The sequence below is a fragment of the Solanum lycopersicum genome, chromosome 12 (assembly GCF_036512215.1).
Source record: "Solanum lycopersicum chromosome 12, SLM_r2.1".
Lineage (NCBI taxonomy): Eukaryota > Viridiplantae > Streptophyta > Magnoliopsida > Solanales > Solanaceae > Solanum > Solanum lycopersicum.
In genome coordinates this window covers 4556922-4576891 of record NC_090811.1, presented here as the reverse complement: position 1 = coordinate 4576891, position 19970 = coordinate 4556922, and the positions used below count along the sequence as shown (strand labels likewise).

Below are 19970 nucleotides of genomic sequence, written 5' to 3'. Positions count from 1 at the left end.
TGGCAGACATAATTGAATTATTTTTCATGTCTAATTTAATATATCATTAAAAATTTAATAACTTTTTTTCACATGGAAATGTTTTATTTTTTAAAAAGGAAAAAGAGGTTACCTTGTAGATGTGGTATCGACAATACTAGTTATATTAAATTATTTATAAGTTTAACAAAACTTATTTTTTGATTGACTTCGATTAATATTTTACGAATTTATTTAATTACACGTGATAATAGAGGTAGATAATGTCTGATCTTATTGATAGTGACAATGGTACATAATTATAATGATAAAGATGGTAGATATAATAACGATTGATAATAATAATTAACAATCTATGATATTGATTCAAAAAAAAGTACGAAGTGATGTATTATCTATGTAGCTTTCAACATTTATATATAACAATAAAGTATAAGTTATATATGACTTAGGAGATCTAATCATATTAAAACTAAATCATCCCTTGTCCATAGAATTGTTAGTTAATATAGGATTCGAACTCTTTAAAAGAGTCGCAGGAGTAGTTTCAATATTGTTTTACATAATGATCGTAATGATGAAAATAGTTATTGATGATGATAACAAATAGTTACCAATGATAATAATAATTGTAATGATAAAAAGTGATTAGTGGTGATATGATATAATAAATATGAATATAACGATAGCTTAAAAATAAATCCATATTACATTAATAGTTTCTTCAACATCTTTAACAAGTAAGATTACACTCAAATCAAACAAGTTCTCAGCTATCAATTTAAATAAATACACCATTATATATAAAGATTCAAATCTTGGTTAAGCCACAAACCAATAATCCTCTAATTAACTAGTCTTTAACACAAAAGGAAAAAAAGACTCAATTAGTAAAAAATTCAAATATTTACATAATTGTTCATTTCTTGTCTCAATCAAATGATAAATATCTCCTTAATGACTCTAACACATCATAAAAAAAATCACACAAAAAAAAAGCTCAATTAGTAAAAACTTCAAATATTTACATAATTATCCCTTTCTTGTCTCAATCAAATGATAATTATCTCCTTAATGACTATACCACACCATAAAAAGAATCATACAGAAAAAGACTCGATTAATAAAAAATTCAAATATTTACATAATTATCCCTTTCTTGTTAATTATCTCCTTAATGACTCTACCACACCATAAAAAGAATCACAAAAACCCTCAACACTCTTAATTACCTCTTCTTCTTACAAGTCTACTAATATCCCTAACTTTTCAACAAAAAAAAAAACATGACACAAGAAGAAGAAGTTGTACTTTTAGATTATTGGGCTAGTCCTTTTGGAACAATGGCAAGAATTGCCCTAGTTGAAAAGGGAGTCAATTTCATCCACAAGTTTGAGGATTTGTCTAATAAAAGTCCTTTGCTTTTGGAAATGAACCCGGTTCATCACAAAATACCGGTTCTTGTTCACAAGGGTAAATCTATTTGTGAATCAAATATCATTATTCAATATATTGATGAGATTTGGAAAAATAATTCTCCCTTATTGCCCTATGAACCTTATCAAAGAGCTAAAGCTAGGTTCTTGGTTGACTTTATCAATAAAAAGGTAAAGGACTTTTTAACTCTTCCTTAATTCATTTCATATATGTTTGTGTGATTTCATTACCTTGTATAGATTCAGGGTTGTTTTATTGGTGGTTAGAGTTACATATGTATTAGTATCTAAGAATCAGTTATACGTAGTTATGCAGAATTTAATCATTCAATGCATATATATTATTTCATTCATTTAAAAAGGAATGAACTTAGTTTCTTTTTAGTTTGTTTCAAAAAGAATGATTATAACCTTTTTTTGATAATATTTTAACTTTTCACATACATGTTTAAGACCATAAGATTAAAGAATATTTTGATATATTTGACTTAAATTAAAGTTAGAATCACGAGATTAAAAATTATCTTTTTTTTTCTTAAATTCTGTTTCAAATAAAATTAGGTCATTCTTTTTTTAAACAGAGAAGATATAATATAAATTAATACTTTTTTTTTGTTTTAATTTGTTTATTTTTTTGACTTGATATAAAGTTTAAGAAAAATTAAAAGGAATAACCCTACAAAGAGCATTAATTTTAGGTACATGGGTCAAGTGTAAAGGTATGGATGGGGCAAATTGAAGAGCAAGAAAATGGCAAGAAAGAACTTGTAGAATGTTCAAAGTTTTTGGAAGAAGAACTTGGAGATAAACTTTATTTTGGAGGAGATGTATTTGGATTTGTAGACATTGCACTTGTTCCTTTCTACAATTGGTTCATTGTCTTCAAGACCTTTGCAAATTTCAACACAATTGAAATACAATGCCCCAAGTTAGTGATGTGGGGAGAAAGGTGTTTGAATAGAGACTCAGTATCCAAGTCACTTCCTACTTCAAATCAAGTCTACCAAGCTTATTTGGATTTCAAGAAAGGTTGGTGATCACATGGTTAATAAATATCGAGATGGATTCAGAATTTTATATTTTAATGATTGGATATCATATCACTTATTTTGAGATGGGATCATATAATGAGTTGTGAGAGGGTCTAATAATTTAACGTCTACCTTATTAGTCGATACATTTGCATATTGAAGTAACGTAAATGATAAATATGAATATTAATTGATAAAAAGTGTATTTATATGAAAGAACATGAGTTCACTATCTATGTATTCATCTTCCTTGTAATAATACTAGTCGATACGATTAAATGTTGAAATCACGTAAATGATAAAGTATTAAGAGTAGTGTATCTATACGAAGGAACATGAGTTCACCTATGTACTCATATTCCTAGCAATAATTCTATAATGTATCGATAGTGCTATATATATAAAGTATTTTTAAAACTACTTAATATATATGTGACCATACTCAAGAAGTTTTATGATGTAATGATTATAGTGTAAATTGTACGGGTTAAGAAATTTAAATTCTACGTTTATATATATATATATATATATTTTATTTTTTTTAATTATTATTATTTAATATTAAAATTTGATTGAATTTAAATTTATATTAAAAAATCTTACATAATTGTAGAGTAAACTGTTTTTTAAATGAAAATGACTCTCCATCTGAGAGACTAATTTAGACTTATTTAATACTAATTCAAATTGTCTTATTATTCAGGATTTTGATGACACAACACATATATATTAATATAATATAACTATAAGGATAATGACAATCCAATTTTTATTTTTATTCTCCAGATTTTAAAAAGAGAAGGTCCAGAAAGATGTGGGGCATTCTTGATAATACAAATAAATTAAATTAAAAAGCCTCACCAACCTATGACTAATCATATTTTCTATTTATAGTAAAGTGATTCATTTCTTTAAGATAACAATGATCAATTAAATTTGTTTTTAAAATTTACATGTGTAAAATTAAATTTTAAAAATTTCTAGATTATAAGAGAAGTTCCTAGAAATATGTAGTCATTCTTGATAGTACAATCAACAAACTCTATTTATAGACATAATTTTCTATTTAAGTGTTCATCACATATATATATTTTAATTTCATCTAGTATATATCTTTTAATTATATCAAAAAATGAGTAATGAAGTTGTTCTTTTGAGTGCTTATGTGAGTATGTTTGGTATGAGGGTAAGAATTGCATTACATGAAAAAGGGATTCAATATGAATATAAAGAGGAAGATTTGAGTAATAAAAGTGAACTTTTATTACAAATGAATCCAATTCATAAGAAAATTCCAGTGTTAATTCATAATGGAAAACCAATTTGTGAGTCACTTATAATTGTTGAGTACATAGATGAAGTTTGGAAGGACAAATCTCCTTTGATGCCTTTTAATCCTTATAAGAGGGCTCAAGCTAGGTTTTGGGCTGATTTTATTGACAAAAAGGTATATAATTACATCTATATATTATATTTTTTTTTATTACTAAAATATAGTTGGGCGTAAATATAAAAATATTAAAGTTAACAAGTTTGTAGGTAGTTGAGAATGATTGTACTAATTTTAGTTAGTTAAATAAGAAGTGTACGTTTGATTTTGGGATCACCGTTTTAAGTCATATGAATAGATGATTGACATCTATCAGTATTTTTGAAATTTCATATAATTAAATTTCAAGTATATATAATTGAAATTGAGATATCTTTTTTTACATGAAATTAATTCAATTATATAACTGAAATTCATGTATACATGAATAAAATTTAGTTGTTTTTGCTTGAATTTTAATCATAAAGATTAAAAGTTCAGATATTTTACTTGTATTTCAGTTTTTTTACTTGGTGTTCATCCACCTAGGGCGAAGTCGCTTTTATTCATCTTCATATTATTATTTTTATTGTATTTTTTTTTGTATATTTTAAAATTGAGATCAGATAAAAATATAATTTACTTGAATTAAAAAAAGAAAAATTTCTTAATAGATAACATTTTTTTTCAGGTCTATGATAGCGGAAAGAGAATATGGGCTACAAAAGGAGAAGATCAAGAGGCAGCCAAGAAAGAATTCATAGAATACCTAAAACTATTGGAAGGAGAATTAGGAGATAAGACATATTTCAATGGAGAAAATTTTGGATTTGTGGATTTGGCTTTAATTCCTTTCTATAGTTGGTTCCCAACTTTTGAGAAATTTGGGAATTTTAACATAGAGAAAGAGTGTCCAAAGTTTGTGGCATGGGCCAACAAATGTATATATAAAGATAGCGTCTCCAAATCTCTAGCGGAATCAAATAAAGTTTATGAGTATGTGTTAAAAATGAAACAACACCTTGGCCTTCCATAGAGAAATATATGAAGAAGCGCGCTCTATATTATGGTCTTTTCGTTCTATTCGTATAAACAGACTTGATGAAGTTCAGCTATGAAGATATTGTTACGTATGATAGTTGGTATGTTTTATTTTTTGAAAAGTTATGGAGTTGTCATAGAATAAATGTTGTTAATCTATACTTGTTTTTACGGTATGCTATTAAGGGATGGATGTCTTCTTGGTGTAATAAAACTACTTTAGGTAGAAAGGAGATTTTATAATATTATAAAACTTTTATTGTTCTTGTGTTTTTTATTTGCTAGAAAATAAATTCTATATCGGCCAAATACATAAATAAGTTTCTAAATCTATTGTGTTTTTTCTCTCAGGTATCTCAACTACGTCATTTTTTAATTGAATTATTGAACAATCCATAATTTGTTTCTTTAAAACACTGTTGGTTGATTTTGATCAGTTTTTCTATTGTAAACGTCTTCAATTGTGTTCGAATTGTAATAATTTTGATTGAAGAAATGAAGACAAACCGTGCTAGTCTCATTTATTTTTTAATGTGTTCAAATGACTTAAGTAAAATACAATTATTCTCAAGCATTTTCACTATCAATTGGACTAATGATTTGTGGAACAACATATGTATCCTCTATCAATGCCCCTCACAAGTCTGGTTCCACATCAGACTGTTAGGATCGAATTCACGCACACACACTAGATGAATGAAGAACACAAGAACTTTCAAGAGAAAGAGATGAGAGATCTGGAGAGAGAAAGAGAAAACCCAATATTTTGTGATAACACCCCGTGAGTAAACTCCACGGTGGTGAGGTATATTTATATTAATAAATTAGAGTATTTTTGGTTACAGAGAATAAATAGAGAATAAATAGGAAAGCCTAAAATAGAGAATAAATAGGAGGAAAACCTAAAATAGAGAATAAATAGGAAAACCTAAAATTAATCAAGCTCCACTACCTAACAATTCTCCCACTTGGAGACTGACTTAGTCATCCAAAAAACACATTCTCAAAAAAAATCTCTTCATCATCAACATCTTTACCGCACCGCAACATCTATAGCAACAACTACAGAAGACCAACCGAGGTTTTACATAACCTCAGTTTCCCAACATTAACACATTTCGTCAACATGTCTGCCGGTTTCTTTGCACCCTCTATCTTCTCCAAGCACATATCACCATCCTCCACTGCCTTACGAGTGAAATGACATCGCCTTCTGATGTGCTTTGTCTTCGAATGATAGATTGGATTTTTCACCAACTGTATGGCACTCTGGCTATCTGAGTAAAGAATCTTCTCGCTCTGCTTCTTGCCCAATTCCTCAAGATAATCTGCCAGCCATATCATCTCTTTCCCATCTTCAGCTATTGCCACATACTCAGCTTCAGTAGATGAAAGAGAAACACACTTTTGAAGCCTGGACATCCAACTCACTGCTGTTCCACCTATGGTGTAAATGTACCCGGATGTACTCTTGCTCGAGTCAACATACCCACCAAAATCATCATCCACAAAACCCTGTAGAGTCATATTGCCTTTGCTAAAACAAAGTGAAGTACTGGATGTACCTCTTAGATATCTCAGAAGCCACTTCACAGCTTCCCAATGCTATATCAGGTCTAGTGCAGACCATAGCATACATCAAACTACAAACTGCTGAAGCATATGGAACAAGTGTCATCTGATCACGCTCCTCGGCAGTCTTGGGGACTGCTCCTTTGACAATTGCCAATGGAGTAGTCCTGGGTTTAGCATCATTAACCCTGAATCTGCTCAGCACCTTCTCAATGTACAACTCCTGAGATAGATTTAAAGTGACAACAGATCTATCCCGAGAAATCTTCATCTCCAAAATCTGCTTCGCTGGACCTAAATCTTTCATCTCAAATGCTGCAGACAACCTTGTCTTCAGATTGTTAATCTCCCTTATACTAGATACTGCAATCAACATATCATCAACATACAAGAGTAGAAAGACATATGAATCAGTGTATTTCTTGAAGTAACAACAAGGATCCTTTTCAGCTTTGCAGAATCCACTCTTGGTCATGAAGGAGTCAAACTTCTTGTACCACTGCCTTGGTGCTTGCCTTAGTCCATACAAGCTCCTGGTGAGCTTGCACACCATGTGCTCCTTGCTTGGAACCACAAATCCTTCTGGTTGCTGCATATAGATCTCTTTGTCCAGATCTCCATGTAAAAACACTGTTTTTACATCCATTTGCTCTAGATGCAAATTCTCCGATGCAACAACACTCAACAAAATTCGAATAGAGGTTAACTTCACAACAGGAGAGAATATTCCAGCATAATCAATACCTTTCCTTTGGTACTCATGTGTCCAAGTTTGTTGTGCCACAGACATGAATCGGAAGCACCTTCAGCAACATCGGCCATTTTTATACACCCTGCAGTGGTGTACAAGGTTCCAGATTTGGTGCCACGAGCTACTACCATAGCACCTTTCACGATCTTCCACGAACCTTTCCCAAACTCTGCTGCATATCCCGTGCTATCCAACTAACCAATAAAGATCAGATTTTTTTTATCCCAGGAATATATCTGACATCCTCCAATGTCCACTGGTTTTCCGAGGTGGTCTTTATGCAAACATCCCCCTTTCCTTCAATCTTTAAGGCTTTATTGTCAGCAAGATATACTTTTTCAAAATTTCCAGACTTGAAGTTTTGGAACAACTCCTTGCTTGGAGACGAATGGAAAGATGCACCAGAATCCAAAATCCATGATTTAACTGGCTGTTCACACTAAGGATTAGCGCATCCCCAATGTCCTCTTCTGAATTTACAAAATCATTGTCATCTCCAAATTTCTGATTTTGTTTCTTTTTTGGCTTTGTACAGTTTGTCCGAAAGTGCCCTTTTTCTCCATAGTTCCAACAAGTCACGTTTGATCTGTTCGGTGATTTTCCTCGATTCTTTGATTTTGATCGACCATGTTGATTTTGGCCTTTCGTCTTACTTCTCCCCCTTTGATCAACGCTGAGAGCACTGCCCAATGAATCTCCCACTTCTCGTTTGCAAATACTTTCGCTAAGAACAACATCACGAATTTCATCAAACTTCAGTTTCTCAGATCTTCGGGAATTGCTAATCGCAACAACAACAGTATCCCAAGACTCGGGCAGAGATGACATCAAAATCAACGCCTTAATTTCATCTTCGAAATTAATATCCATAGAATTGAGTTGACTCACAATCATATTGAACTCGTTTATATGATCAGAAACGGATCCAGTTTCAGACATCTGTAAATTGAACAATCTATGCATCAAATATACCTTGTTCATAGCCGATGGTTTTTCATACATGTTTGACAGTGCCTTCAACAGACCGGACGTAGTCTTCTCCTTCACGATGTTGAACTCCACGTTTCTTGACAAAGTCAACCGGATCAACACTAGAGCCTGGCTATCCTTGAGTTTCCACTTCTCCTCCGTCATGAATTCCGGCTTCACCCCGGTCAACGGTTCATGAAGATCTTTCTGGTACAGATAATCTTCGATCTGCATCTTCCAGAAACTGAAATCGGATCCATCAAACTTCACGATTCCAAGCTTCGAACTATCCATCTTCTGTGATCGTGTTGAATCTCCTTAGCTCTGATACTAGTTGTTAGGATCGAATTCACGCACACACACTAGATGAATGAAGAACACAAGAACTTTCAAGAGAAAGAGATGAGAGATCTAGAGAGAGAAAGAGAAAACTCAATATTTCGTGGTAACACCCCGTGAGTAAACTTCCACGGCGGTGAGGTATATTTATATTAACTAATCAGAGTATTTTTGGTTACAGAGAATAAATAGAGAATAAATAGGAAAACCTAAAATAGACAATAAATAGGAAAACCTAAAATTAATCAGGCTCCACTACCTAACACAGACAACGATGTTTACTTAAACGGAATAAATTATGGGGGTTCAATGATTCAATAGGAAACTGACGTAGTTGAGGTACCTGACGGGAAAAATCTAACAATTTTAGAAATCTGCTTATGTATTTGGCCTTCTATAATCTTACCCACATTTTCCTTATATTATAAATTTTTCATTATTTTTGTGTTCTTTATTTTATTAGAATATGATTTGAGCAGTACTTTATTGACTTTGAACATCAAAATGGTTTGTTTAGTAGATATTTAGGATTGTTTTTTGTGGAGCAAAAATGTGAAGGTTTGTTTTGTAACAAATTAAACTAAACTAATCATAAAACTTGATAATTAAGACATAAAACTAACTCAAAGAATATTGAAGGTAAAATTAATTCAATCAATAATAGAGAACATGTAGTAATTAAGTAATATTTTAAGCAAATTATCTATTTATTGGATACTCTCTTGCAAGAGTTATTGGTTTGTTTTTTGTTTTTGCAATTTTCTTCTAGATTAAAAGATAAAATTTTAAAAATCAAGTGTGAAAAAAAATTGAACTAAATAGTACCTATTTTTATATTTACAATAAAAAAAATTAACCAATTCGACCCATCCTTTTTATTGGTTGTATATAGGTTATAGCTATAGTATTCTAAATCTAAGTGGTATATACTCATTGTCATTATTTCTTAAGAGGCGTGAAAAAATTAAAATAAATTACTAAAAGTGAACGATAAATAAAATTTACAATTTAGCACTCCAAGTTGTCATTTAAAAATCTCTATTCAATATAATGAATCTTTGTGTAAATTTGGGGTTTAGGAACCTTTCTAAATGCTATTGTATGTCAACTTGATGGTAATTTTTACTAACAATTCAAAATCGTCCCTCTATCTGTATATACTTTATCCTCGTTAAAGCAAGATGGTAATTTTTACTAACAATTCAAAATTGTCCCTCTATCTGTATATACTTTATCCTTATTAAAACAAAATGATAATTTTTATTAATAATTCAAAATCGTCCCTCTATCTGCATATACTATATCCTCGCTAAAACAAGAAATTGCTAAAAGAAGAGTGCCACTCACTTCCAAAGTAATAGATTTCCACTACATTCCACTTGTTGGCAATGAAATCAAGAAAAGCCAAAAGATCCATTCTTTCATCATAAAAAGAGAACATTTATTACATAAGTAAAATCCACAAATACATTAAAAAAAGAATCCAACAAGAGACATGTTCATGTCTTCATTTTATTTTTTTAATCACATTCGATATACGATACGATTAAACGCTCCTTAACGAAAATGATTCTCGTGATCATTCCAATCCAATCTTGTTCCTAAGGTGAAGGACAAACTCACAAACTTTCTTAGAATCAGGAAGTGCCTTAGAAACACTCTCTCTTTCCATACACCTTTTCACCCATGAAATCAATTTGGGACATTCTAATTCAACATTAAATTTTCCAAATGTTTCATAGGCAAGAAACCAACTATAATAACCAATCAAAGATACATCAAGAAACCCAAAATTTTCACCTCCAAAATATGGTTTGTCACCAAGTACTCCTTCTAGCAATTTAAGTCCACCTAAAAAGTCTTTGATTGCTTGCTCTTGTTCTTCTCCTTTTGTTGCCCATGTCTTTCTTGCATATTCATGCACCTTCATATTTTCCACAATTGAAATTATTTAGCATTTTTTTTAAAAAAAAAAACAACATATTTCTTAAGAAAACATTAATCGATAACTGAGGCTCACTCAAATTATTGAGCATCTCTATCATCAATCAGTTCAACTCAAACGAAAGGATGATGGAAACACTATATATTGATCCGCTTTTAAAAAAAAGTAAAAAAAAATATTAATCATTAGTATTATCTAACGTAAATTCAGATATAGAATCTTTAAACCTTTTTAATTAATAAAAAATGTATATATATGAATATTATTAATTGATCATTTCAAAACACTAAAATCCTGAACTTACAATCTTCAAATCCTGATCTTCACCTCTAAAAACAATCATATTATAACTAGTATGTATTGTTAATAAGGACTACAAAATCAAATCTCTATATTCGAACGCGAATAAAAGAAAATAAATTTAATATTTTTTTTTTAACTTACAGTATTGTCCATATAATCAGACCAAAACCAAGCTTGAGCTTTGTCATAAGGATCTTTAGGAATTAACAAAGGTCCAATATCCTTCCAAACATCATCAATATATTGAATTATAACAAGTGATTCACAAATTGATTTTCCATTGTGAATTAACACTGGAATTTTCTTGTGAATTGGATTCATTTGTAAAAGCAAAGGGCTTTTGTTCTTCAAATCTTCTTCTTTGTATTCATATTTTACACCTTTTTCTTCAAGTGCAATTCTTGCCCTCATACCATACATACTACACCAAAAATCTAATAAAATTACTTCTTCTTCCATTCTATTTTAGAGATTAAAAAAAAAAATTGAATACTAATGTTATTATTGATGAGTATTGGCTATTGATATGAGGCACTATATAAAGAGTTTTTTTTTTTTTTTAGAGTAATGTGAATCATCAGTGTAAATAATTTTTATATAATATTATCGTCGTCTTTTAAAATGATACTAAATTAACATATTTTATTTTCAAATGTCAAATAAGGTTCATTTATAGATATTATTTTAATGATGTGATAGTATAATATTATTCATGTTGTTTGTGTATGAAACTAAAATAAAGTCATATATATTGATGGGATATATGTGGATTTTGTAATTCTTCGCGATAAATTTTACTTTATAAACTAGCATTTGAAATTGCGTCAAGACCTCCTATACAATTTTGATCTTGTATCAAAAACCAAGCACATTCCAATGTGATTTTGGAGATCATTCAATGACGGATCATCTTATATTGTTTACGCTTTAAATATATTGATTTAAACATGTAAAGTATACATTTAATCCTAGATTAATGAACTTTGTGTCCCTTTAATGTGTTTCTGGACAATCTTTTATTACTATCTATTTTCTCCGTCTCATATTAGTTATTTTTTTTTTAAACATACTTTAATAAATCAGAAATCGTAAAAGATTATATTCACTCATAAGAATTCCCTATGATATATTATTGTAATCCTTAGTCACTAATTGATCTTGACATTCTTTATTCGTTTTTCTTTTTTTTTGTGCTTTTACATTTATTTAATGCAATCAGTGACTTATTGTAATATGATTTATATGTTTTGCCTTTACTACCAATACCATATTCTTTAATATTTGTTTCATAAAAGAATCCCAAATATTTTCTTTATGGGTCAAGAAACATTATTAGCTTTGCAAAGATTTGATGAGATCCAAGAGCTATAATTTTTTAGTCGATGTTTAATATCTGTATTAATTTTTTAATTTTTTTAAATTTACACTGTGAAAGATTTATTTTTTAAAAAATACACTCTTTAATATATTTTTTTATAACGAGAATTCGAATTAGAAATTTCTTATTATCGTTATATACCCTTGAAACTTGAACCTTCAATATGTTAAGTTTAGCTTCATCCAAAGAAACAAAGTGGCAGGTAAAATGATTTGATCTTAATTATTATATTTGTTTTTTTCTTAATTTACGTGATATTATTTGTTCTGAATATAGAAATTAAGAAAGAATATTTTTCTAATATTTGTAATTTAAAATAAGTCTTAAATATTTATATAATTTTAATTATTTTATTAAAAGTAAAATAATAATTAAATATTTATAAATATAAAAAAAGTATTTTTTTATAAAAATTACTTGAAATACGAAAAGTAAAAAAAAAAAGAGACATTTGATACTGTTTGTATAATATTGAATATTGAAGCTTTTTCTTGACGTTAGTGGTGTCAGCAAGTTGGGCAATAATTGAATAACGTAAAATAAATTGAATTAATAAATAGTAAATATAAAATCATAACTCACTCAATATTTAATCCAATTTAGGAATATTAAATCAATGAGTTGAATTGGATTTAAGTGGATTATTCACATAAATATTTATATATTTGAGAGATTTTTAATTTTTACTCCTCAAAATCATAATTCACTCGCATCTCTTCAATTTTCGGTTTCTTTCGCTCTTATACAAGTGAAATTATATCGAATGAACACACTCCCTTGCAATTTTTTGTTTTTATATCTTTGTATACTGAAATGATATAGCCTAAGTACATGCGTGAATATAAGAGGGAATGAATAATGTCACATATTTATAATTGGAATGATAAACTTATAAGAAAAGTAGGATACGAGGTAAAGCAACTATGAAAATGTAATGTAAAAGATTAAAAATAATTATTAAATAATAAACAAAGACAATATGAGAAGAAAATATTAAGGTAACAAATCAGTTCACATAAAATGAGTCTTTTCGTTGTTATGTAACCATTGGTTTAAACGATACGATACATTTATATAAGTAACAATCAAAACAAATGTTGTATTTAAACTGACAATACAATACAACGGGTAACAACCATCCACAAACAAGAAGTAAAGTGGCTTTAGGTTGAGCAATCAGCAAACCATTTTTTCCTCTTTTTTTTTCAGTTACTGTGTTGCTGCAAAATGCATGCAAGAAGCATCTTCAATTAGTTAGTTCAGAATAAACAAGTAGTAAAATAAAGAATCAGAATCATAGAACAGCTTTGTTGGCTGTTCCAATATTCCATCTTTGCTTCTGCTGATTTTCTTTTGGAACTCTTCTAGCATTACCAAGCATCACTCTTTGAGCCATTCTTCCCCTACTACCAATAGAGATCCTAACTTTCTCCATTCCCACGTTGACGCCAACTCTTCTGATGTTCTGTTGCATAGGAGACTTGAACTGCATTTTCTTCTGAAGACTTCGTCGCAGGACACTGTTGAGCTTCTTACTGGCTGTCTTAAGCTCTTTAGGACTATCCTGTGGAGTTGGTTCAGGTAAGCATTTTGAATCAGCTCCATCAGCATCTTCCATCCCCTCTGATTGAATTGATCTCAATGGAAAAAGTGGAGGAGGCAACTTAGGTACAGCTGATAGAGTGCGTATGGGAATTAGAGAGTTACGACGTGGAGCAGGTGTAGGAAGAATCCTGTGTGCAATGGGACACATAGAAGCTCTCCCTGACCTCTTTAGAACGACTGGTTGTTCATCAATATCTGGATTGTTTTCCTTGTTTTCTTTTTCTGTCAGGTCATAGTGCTTCAAAGCACAATCTACATTAGCAGAAGGCACCGAGAGTTTGTAGGAATTGTTCTCAGTTAGTGGTCGAGTTATATTAAGTGGGAACTTATTTTCATCGTAAGTCTTCAGAGCAGAAATTTTGCTGGCAAGTGGTAGCCTCGTAGGTGGTGCTGCATCTTCCTCCTCATTCTGTTGTCTGATATGCTGTTGCTGAAACTGTTCAGCAATTTTAGAGTCAACGTGCTGTCGAGCAAGTTTTCTCTCTACAAGAAGTTGTGCTTCTAGTTCTTTAATCTGCACATCATATTAACAGCCTAATCAGCTAAAATGTGGTATGTAATAATTTCAAACTTCACATATCTGAATAAAGTTTGAATTCAGACCTTGTCCTGAAGGCTTTTGTTTTTCATATCCTTTTCCTTTAATTTAATATCCAAACCGTGAACTGTATCCTCCATCTTTTTCATCTGAACATCTTTGTTCTTCATATCTTGTTTGCCCTTTTCGACCTGACAAGGTAAATATAATTTCCGTAAGGCAGGGAGATTAGAGTTTAGAGGAAACTTTTAATTTTTTTTTGTAAATTTCGAAACAGAAATTTATGCTACCATCTGTTTGTATTTCAGAAGCTCCACACTGTCCACTTGCTTTTTTGCTGGACCTAGCTCTATACCTCGAACTCGACTTGCAAAATTTAATGAGCAAAGAGTCTCACTCAAGTCATTCTCATTAGGACTGATCTGTACAAACATCAATGTTTTTGAATCTCCTCCTGTAAAATAAAAAGCTTATCAGGTCCTAGTTGTTTATAGTTTCTTCTGAAGTTCATGAATCAACCAAATCAAAGAGAAAAATACCTAGTGAGTCTTGGAGCAAATGAGTAAGTTTCGAATTCCTATAAGACGATGAAAAAAAAAATATCAGAAAGGAAGACGTTGCAAAATATATTGAGAATGTGCACAAGAATATTGCAAGTACCGGAATGGAATATGGGCGCTTTTTGTTGCAAGTGAAGATATCACATCTCCAAGGGCAGAAAGAGATCTGTTTATATTTTGGGTTTCTTTTAGCCTTTCACCCTGTACTTCTGTCTTAGCTATCCTCTCACTTCCTGCTAGATCAATTAGCCACAGTTTGCTTCTTGTGCATTCCCCGTTTAGCAAATTCTCTCCCTTAACCATTACACAATGTATGCTACACACACAATGTACCTGATTAGTAATAGTGACATAATGTGTAAACAAAAGAAAATCTACTATAAATTATATGCACAAACCAATGTGATCGGCTGCTGTGCTCATTTGCATTGGTTGATCCAACTGCCCTCGCATTGCTACCAGTTCGTAAAGCTTCCCAAACTTCATTCATATTATTCACGTGGGCCTCAACTAGTCCAGGAACATGATGCATTCCTTCTCCATCTTGCTTGATTTCAAGCCTAAAATAAATTCATGGAACCAACATGAAACTGTCATATGGTAGTTTAGGATTAGACTCGAATTTTCTGTAGTCCACCACAGGAATCATTCTCAGCCATACAAGTATAGTTAACTGATAAAAATCATATTTTACAAGATACATTGTTCTCTTCGTTCTTGATAGCTTGGCAACTCTCTGAAGTATAACTCCACTAGCTTGTAAAAAAAGTGAGAAGATTATTTTATAGCTACCTTTTCACGCCTTGTTGAGATCCTGAAACAAGCAAATCCCGAATCTGCTCATTGTATACTTCCAAGACGCTCACTGATATTTCATACCGAACTGCGTTCTTTCTCTCCTCAATAATGCGGAATAGCTCCTCAAGAGTTCGGTAATTGACCCCACGAGATTCTTCTGTGCCTTCCATTGTAAATGTCTTGCCAGTACCTGTCTGACCGTAGGCAAATATGCAAGCATTGTACCCATCTAGAACCGAGGTTGCCAGGGGAGCAGTGTCTTCAAATACTTCAGCTATTGTAATAACAAGTTACAGGAAATCATGTAAATAGGGAGAAAATGACACTTCATCAAAATAATTGGTTGCTACAGTATTATAGATATGTTGGCAACAACTTATTTATATTTGTTCTGTGCTTACACTTATCCAGAGTATAATAATGAATCCTTTTCTGTACATGCTATTTAGAGACAATAACTTCAGATATGTTTTAGATCAAGGACTTGTTTCCTGCTAACGCCTCCAAATTGGATGGTTTTCTAACCCCATGAACTCTTTTTTCTTGAGAACGATACATTCCTTGGATTCAAAACCATTAGTCAGATTACTTGTTGACAACTATCATGAATTTAGTTAAAGTGAAAGTCTAGCATTATTCTTAAATTAGTCCCATAGAGGGTCTTTTTGAACACCATTGAAGATGCTCCCTCAGATAATGAAGTACTCTTTCTAGCACTACTCTTTCAGCAGTATTCTTAACTTAGCACTATGCTCCTTTTAGCTAAAGTAATTGCTTGCAATAGTCTCAACTTACATCAAGACTGCATGTGATGTAGTTACCTTGGTTGGCTTGGGGGCTAAAAATAGCATCAAATTTGAAGGTCTTTTTAGACGTGCCGTTGGACTTCACAGTGAGTTCCCCATCCTTTGCAGCTTCAAAGTCAATTGTCATTGAAGCTCCTGCAGCTGTCTCTTCGGTGTTCAAAGGCCTACACCGGCAAAAGACCCTAATGTTCCCTGAAGCAACCCAATAGAGTTAAACAAGTATATGATATCGAACTAATTGCTCTTATAAGTGTTTTAACATACTGATCCCCTACCTTTTAAATCCAAAACTTTGTTATAAAGTTCTCTCTGTTCCTTAGCACCCTTGATGAACTTGATCTTGAGATCTTCGTGCAATTCAACTTGTTCCTTTACTGTGATCATAAGAAGAGGATTGACAAACTCATAAACTTCATTTCCAAAGAAGCTATTAACATAAGTGAACTCCAGTGGCTAAAACATATTTACATTTGGACTGAATGGTAGAGCTCATATCTGCAAAATCTGCTAGGAATTGCTGCTTATATGTTGAAGCTTCCTCAGATACTTTAATCTGATCCATTTTCAAAATCTGCCGAAAAAAACAAATGAACTCAATAAATTTCGTTATAGGGTAAGAGAAATATATGAAACAAGCATAAAAATTAGTTACCTTCAAATTCCTTGTCAGATCTCTCAAGGATGAAAACCACTTGCTCTTTTCTTTCACTTGGCCCTCAATTGCAAAAGCTATAGACAAGCAATATTAACATATTAGTTTTCGAAAAGTTTAAGCAGTTCTATTGAAGAGTAGATATTTCTGTACCGAGTGATCCAACGTGCATTGATTTGCGCATGAGCTCATTCTGAAGCTCCTTTAAGGACCTACAAGCTTCAGCACATTCTTTGCATTTCAGTTCATTCTCCCTTTTAAGTTCCTCCACCTGCCTCTTTACTTCCTCCAGTTCCTTTTCCCGAGATACATTTGCTAATTGAAGCTTTCCAGCTGCCTTAATATCACCATTTACCTAGATAATAGCAAAACAAGCATATTAATTCGAGCTTCTAATGATTCTTAACCACACAATAAATAGGCCGTTAAAGACTCAAACCTCTAGTGAGTTTCTTTGTGGAGAATTTTCAGAAAATTCAAATAATTCACACTCTCCGGTACCTGATATACAAGCATACAAGTTACTCTAGTTTATCAGTATGTCAAGAAAATGATGGCATGGAAACGAATCACAAGATATTAAAAAATAGCTATACATTCTAATAATTTCTCAACTTACATCTCGAAGAATGTTTCCTTATAGAAATGCCACAAACAATTGGCATTCCTATTACCCCTTCAAATCTTATGGAAATCCCTTCTTCACCATCAACATGAGCTTCAAGGTCAGATATCAGCAGGGGTTTATTTGCTCCCACATGAGCAAGGATATCTAATGACGAAATAGCCTACGCAAAATTTCAGCTCAAATTCAACATTAAAACTGCAGCATTTGCATAACACGCAAGGACGATAATTAGACTATAGGTGACTGATTCTCACCTTGTGCTGTTGAATGTAAACATCAAAGACTCTATCTCCAGTAGAACCATCAGTCAAGACTACCTCCACAAAATGCAGATCAACTAGATAAAATCCAGCACTTAAATTGTTAAAGTGGTATGAAAAATTCCCAACGCGTGCAGTCTGATATACACTAGCACATATACTCTCCTCAATTCTAGTGTCAGTACTCAGAACATTGCCTCCACAGAAATATTTATCCTCCGAAAACTGAATGCCACTCTCAGAACTGATGCAATCTGTTGATCCAACATTAATGCTAACTATAGGCACTGAAAGTTCAGATGAATTCTCTTCAACTGGTGGAGAAGGAAGCTCAAAATCAGCTGGCGCACACAAATCGTCATCCTTTGATCCCTGCCAATCTGTGAACAACTTTGTAGCAGCTTGAACCTCTTCAGAACCCTTAATTCCATTTTCTAGAGAAATGGAGCAACCCTTCAAAAACTCAGGTGAATCTCCGTAGTTTCGAGCAGGAATATCTGGTGATCCAGTACAAATCACCAAATCAGGAGATGTTAATGAAAACCCCAACAGATCTCTACCTAGTAAAAATTTTCAAGAAACAATCAATAATTCAAAATCTTGAAAAAACCCAAGAAAAAAAATCAAATCTTTTTTAAATATCCCACCATTAATCACACTTTCTGCAACTGGGTCCTTGAAATTTCCAGCATTACACCCTTCTAAAACCAAATCAATACACATAAACCACAATCAATCAATAAAAAAAAATCCCCTTTTTCAAGAATTGAGTAAGACTCCAAAAAGGGTTTGCATAATTACCTTCAATCTTGATTGGGGTACAACAATCAGAATCATCCATCACTGTATTTCCTAAATCACACGACAACGAAAAGGGGTCTGCCAAAATAAACAGAGTAAGACAATAAGCTACAAAAACTAACACCAATTTATGTGTATATACAAATCAAATAGCTTACAGTATTTGTTAAAGCTAAGCGATATTTGTTGTTGTTGTTGGGAAGAAGCGTCAGTAATAAGAAGTGGATCATGCCAGTCACCAACATCCATTGATAAAAAGGGGGGCGAATCTGAGAGTTTTTGAAATGAAAAAAAAAAGGGTAATGGGTAATCAAGAAAAAGGGAAAAAAGGGGTTTTGATGCTTTTTACAATCTTCACAGAGAGAGATGAAGAAAAAAAAAGTTGCCTTTGAAAGGCCGGTGATTTCTCCAGTTTTCAGTGTTATGATGAAAAACGAACGTTGCTCTGTTTTTTGAAATTTGAAAAAAAAAAGTAGACAGGGACAATAATATAATTCTAAATGGGCTTATACTACCTAGGATTCTAATTAAACTTTTATCCGCAATTTTCACATATAGCAAATAAAAAAATTTATATTTGTATGTTATAATAAAATTTATATTTATATGTTATAATAAAGTTTGCATAATAGCAAACATAGAAAATATATAATTCGCTATATATATTATTGAAGCAAAATTATATAAAACGAAGTGTATAAAACAAGAAAGAGAAAGACACTTGGGCAGAAAACTGTATAAAAATGAAGTGTATAAAATGAATTGTATTATTATAAGTGTATATAAAGATTATATACAATTTGAATTTGTATAAAATGAGAAAGAGAGAAAGACAAAAGAGACTTGACAAGGAATATACAATTGAATCGAATTGTATAAAACGAGAAAGAGAGAAATTAGATACAATTTGAAAATTGTATAAAACGAGAAAGAGAAAAAGGCAAAAGAAACTGGGCAGGGAAGTATTTTTATTGTATAATTATAAGTGTATAGGACGAAAATATATATACTTGCATGCGTATATACAATTTTCTCACGCTTTATACAAACAGAAACGCAATTTATAGATTTCCCTTCTGTAGTGAGAAAGACGAAAATGGCAAGCGAGATATGGGAGAGTGGCGGACGAGATCTGAAAGAGGGAAGAGAAGGGAATAAAAAAATATATATTTATACAATTTTCTCTGCTTTATACAATTAGAAACAATTTTTATACATTTGTGTTTGTATAAAAAGTGAGGAAGCGAGCGAGAGACTGGAGGAGAGTGG

General features: G+C 31.6%; 4 protein-coding genes across 8 annotated transcripts; 2 read left to right on the top strand and 2 right to left on the bottom strand.

The window, feature by feature from the left end:
* Positions 1-1146: 1146 nt before the first annotated feature.
* On the top strand, positions 1147-2733 carry LOC101266488 (glutathione S-transferase U25-like). The gene is made up of 2 exons (XM_004251781.5): positions 1147-1586; positions 2114-2733. The coding sequence occupies exons 1-2, from the start codon at positions 1266-1268 to the stop codon at positions 2450-2452; spliced, it is 660 nt and encodes a 219-aa protein (XP_004251829.1). The 5' UTR covers positions 1147-1265; the 3' UTR covers positions 2453-2733.
* Positions 2734-3517: 784 nt separating this feature from the next.
* Positions 3518-5060, top strand: LOC101266195 (probable glutathione S-transferase parC). The gene is made up of 2 exons (XM_004251780.5): positions 3518-3893; positions 4447-5060. The coding sequence occupies exons 1-2, from the start codon at positions 3579-3581 to the stop codon at positions 4789-4791; spliced, it is 660 nt and encodes a 219-aa protein (XP_004251828.1). The 5' UTR covers positions 3518-3578; the 3' UTR covers positions 4792-5060.
* Positions 5061-9821: 4761 nt separating this feature from the next.
* LOC101265897 (probable glutathione S-transferase) lies at positions 9822-11235 on the bottom strand. Its single transcript, XM_004251779.5, has 2 exons — positions 10817-11235; positions 9822-10351 (listed from the first exon to the last, which is right to left on the bottom strand). Exons 1-2 carry the CDS (start codon positions 11132-11134, stop codon positions 10007-10009), a joined length of 663 nt encoding a protein of 220 aa, XP_004251827.1. The 5' UTR covers positions 11135-11235; the 3' UTR covers positions 9822-10006.
* Positions 11236-13046: 1811 nt separating this feature from the next.
* LOC101255070 (kinesin-like protein KIN-14Q) lies at positions 13047-19179 on the bottom strand. Of its 5 annotated transcripts, none has more exons than XM_004252050.5 (18): positions 18860-19179; positions 18702-18779; positions 18548-18601; positions 17895-18460; positions 17632-17800; positions 17452-17513; positions 17166-17367; positions 17013-17089; positions 16829-16931; positions 16636-16734; positions 16376-16552; positions 15549-15828; positions 15155-15316; positions 14857-15072; positions 14736-14773; positions 14487-14650; positions 14262-14387; positions 13047-14172 (listed from the first exon to the last, which is right to left on the bottom strand). In XM_004252050.5, the coding sequence occupies exons 1-18, from the start codon at positions 18948-18950 to the stop codon at positions 13348-13350; spliced, it is 3489 nt and encodes a 1162-aa protein (XP_004252098.1). In that variant the 5' UTR covers positions 18951-19179; the 3' UTR covers positions 13047-13347. The 5 variants fall into 5 exon arrangements, with proteins under 5 accessions (XP_004252098.1, XP_010313878.1, XP_010313876.1 ...); XM_010315576.4 differs by having other exon boundaries at positions 17895-18397; positions 18548-18598; XM_010315574.4 differs by having other exon boundaries at positions 17895-18397; positions 18860-19173.
* Positions 19180-19970: the final 791 nt, after the last annotated feature.

What these genes read in the sequence shown, in the direction of transcription:
- LOC101266488 (XM_004251781.5), top strand. Translation starts at nt 1,266, where the DNA reads ATGACACAAGAAGAAGAAGTTGTACTTTTAGATTATTGGGCTAGTCCT. An exon ending in TTGACTTTATCAATAAAAAG is followed by an intron (nt 1,587 to 2,113) that starts GTAAAGGACTTT and finishes CATTAATTTTAG; the next exon opens with GTACATGGGTCAAGTGTAAA.
- LOC101266195 (XM_004251780.5), top strand. Translation starts at nt 3,579, where the DNA reads ATGAGTAATGAAGTTGTTCTTTTGAGTGCTTATGTGAGTATGTTTGGT. An exon ending in CTGATTTTATTGACAAAAAG is followed by an intron (nt 3,894 to 4,446) that starts GTATATAATTAC and finishes ATTTTTTTTCAG; the next exon opens with GTCTATGATAGCGGAAAGAG.
- LOC101265897 (XM_004251779.5), bottom strand. Translation starts at nt 11,134, where the DNA reads ATGGAAGAAGAAGTAATTTTATTAGATTTTTGGTGTAGTATGTATGGT. An exon ending in CTGATTATATGGACAATACT is followed by an intron (nt 10,352 to 10,816) that starts GTAAGTTAAAAA and finishes GAAAATATGAAG; the next exon opens with GTGCATGAATATGCAAGAAA.
- LOC101255070 (XM_004252050.5), bottom strand. Translation starts at nt 18,950, where the DNA reads ATGGATGTTGGTGACTGGCATGATCCACTTCTTATTACTGACGCTTCT. An exon ending in AGCGCCCATATTCCATTCCG is followed by an intron (nt 14,774 to 14,856) that starts GTACTTGCAATA and finishes ATCGTCTTATAG; the next exon opens with GAATTCGAAACTTACTCATT. An exon ending in ACAAAAGCCTTCAGGACAAG is followed by an intron (nt 14,173 to 14,261) that starts GTCTGAATTCAA and finishes TATGATGTGCAG; the next exon opens with ATTAAAGAACTAGAAGCACA.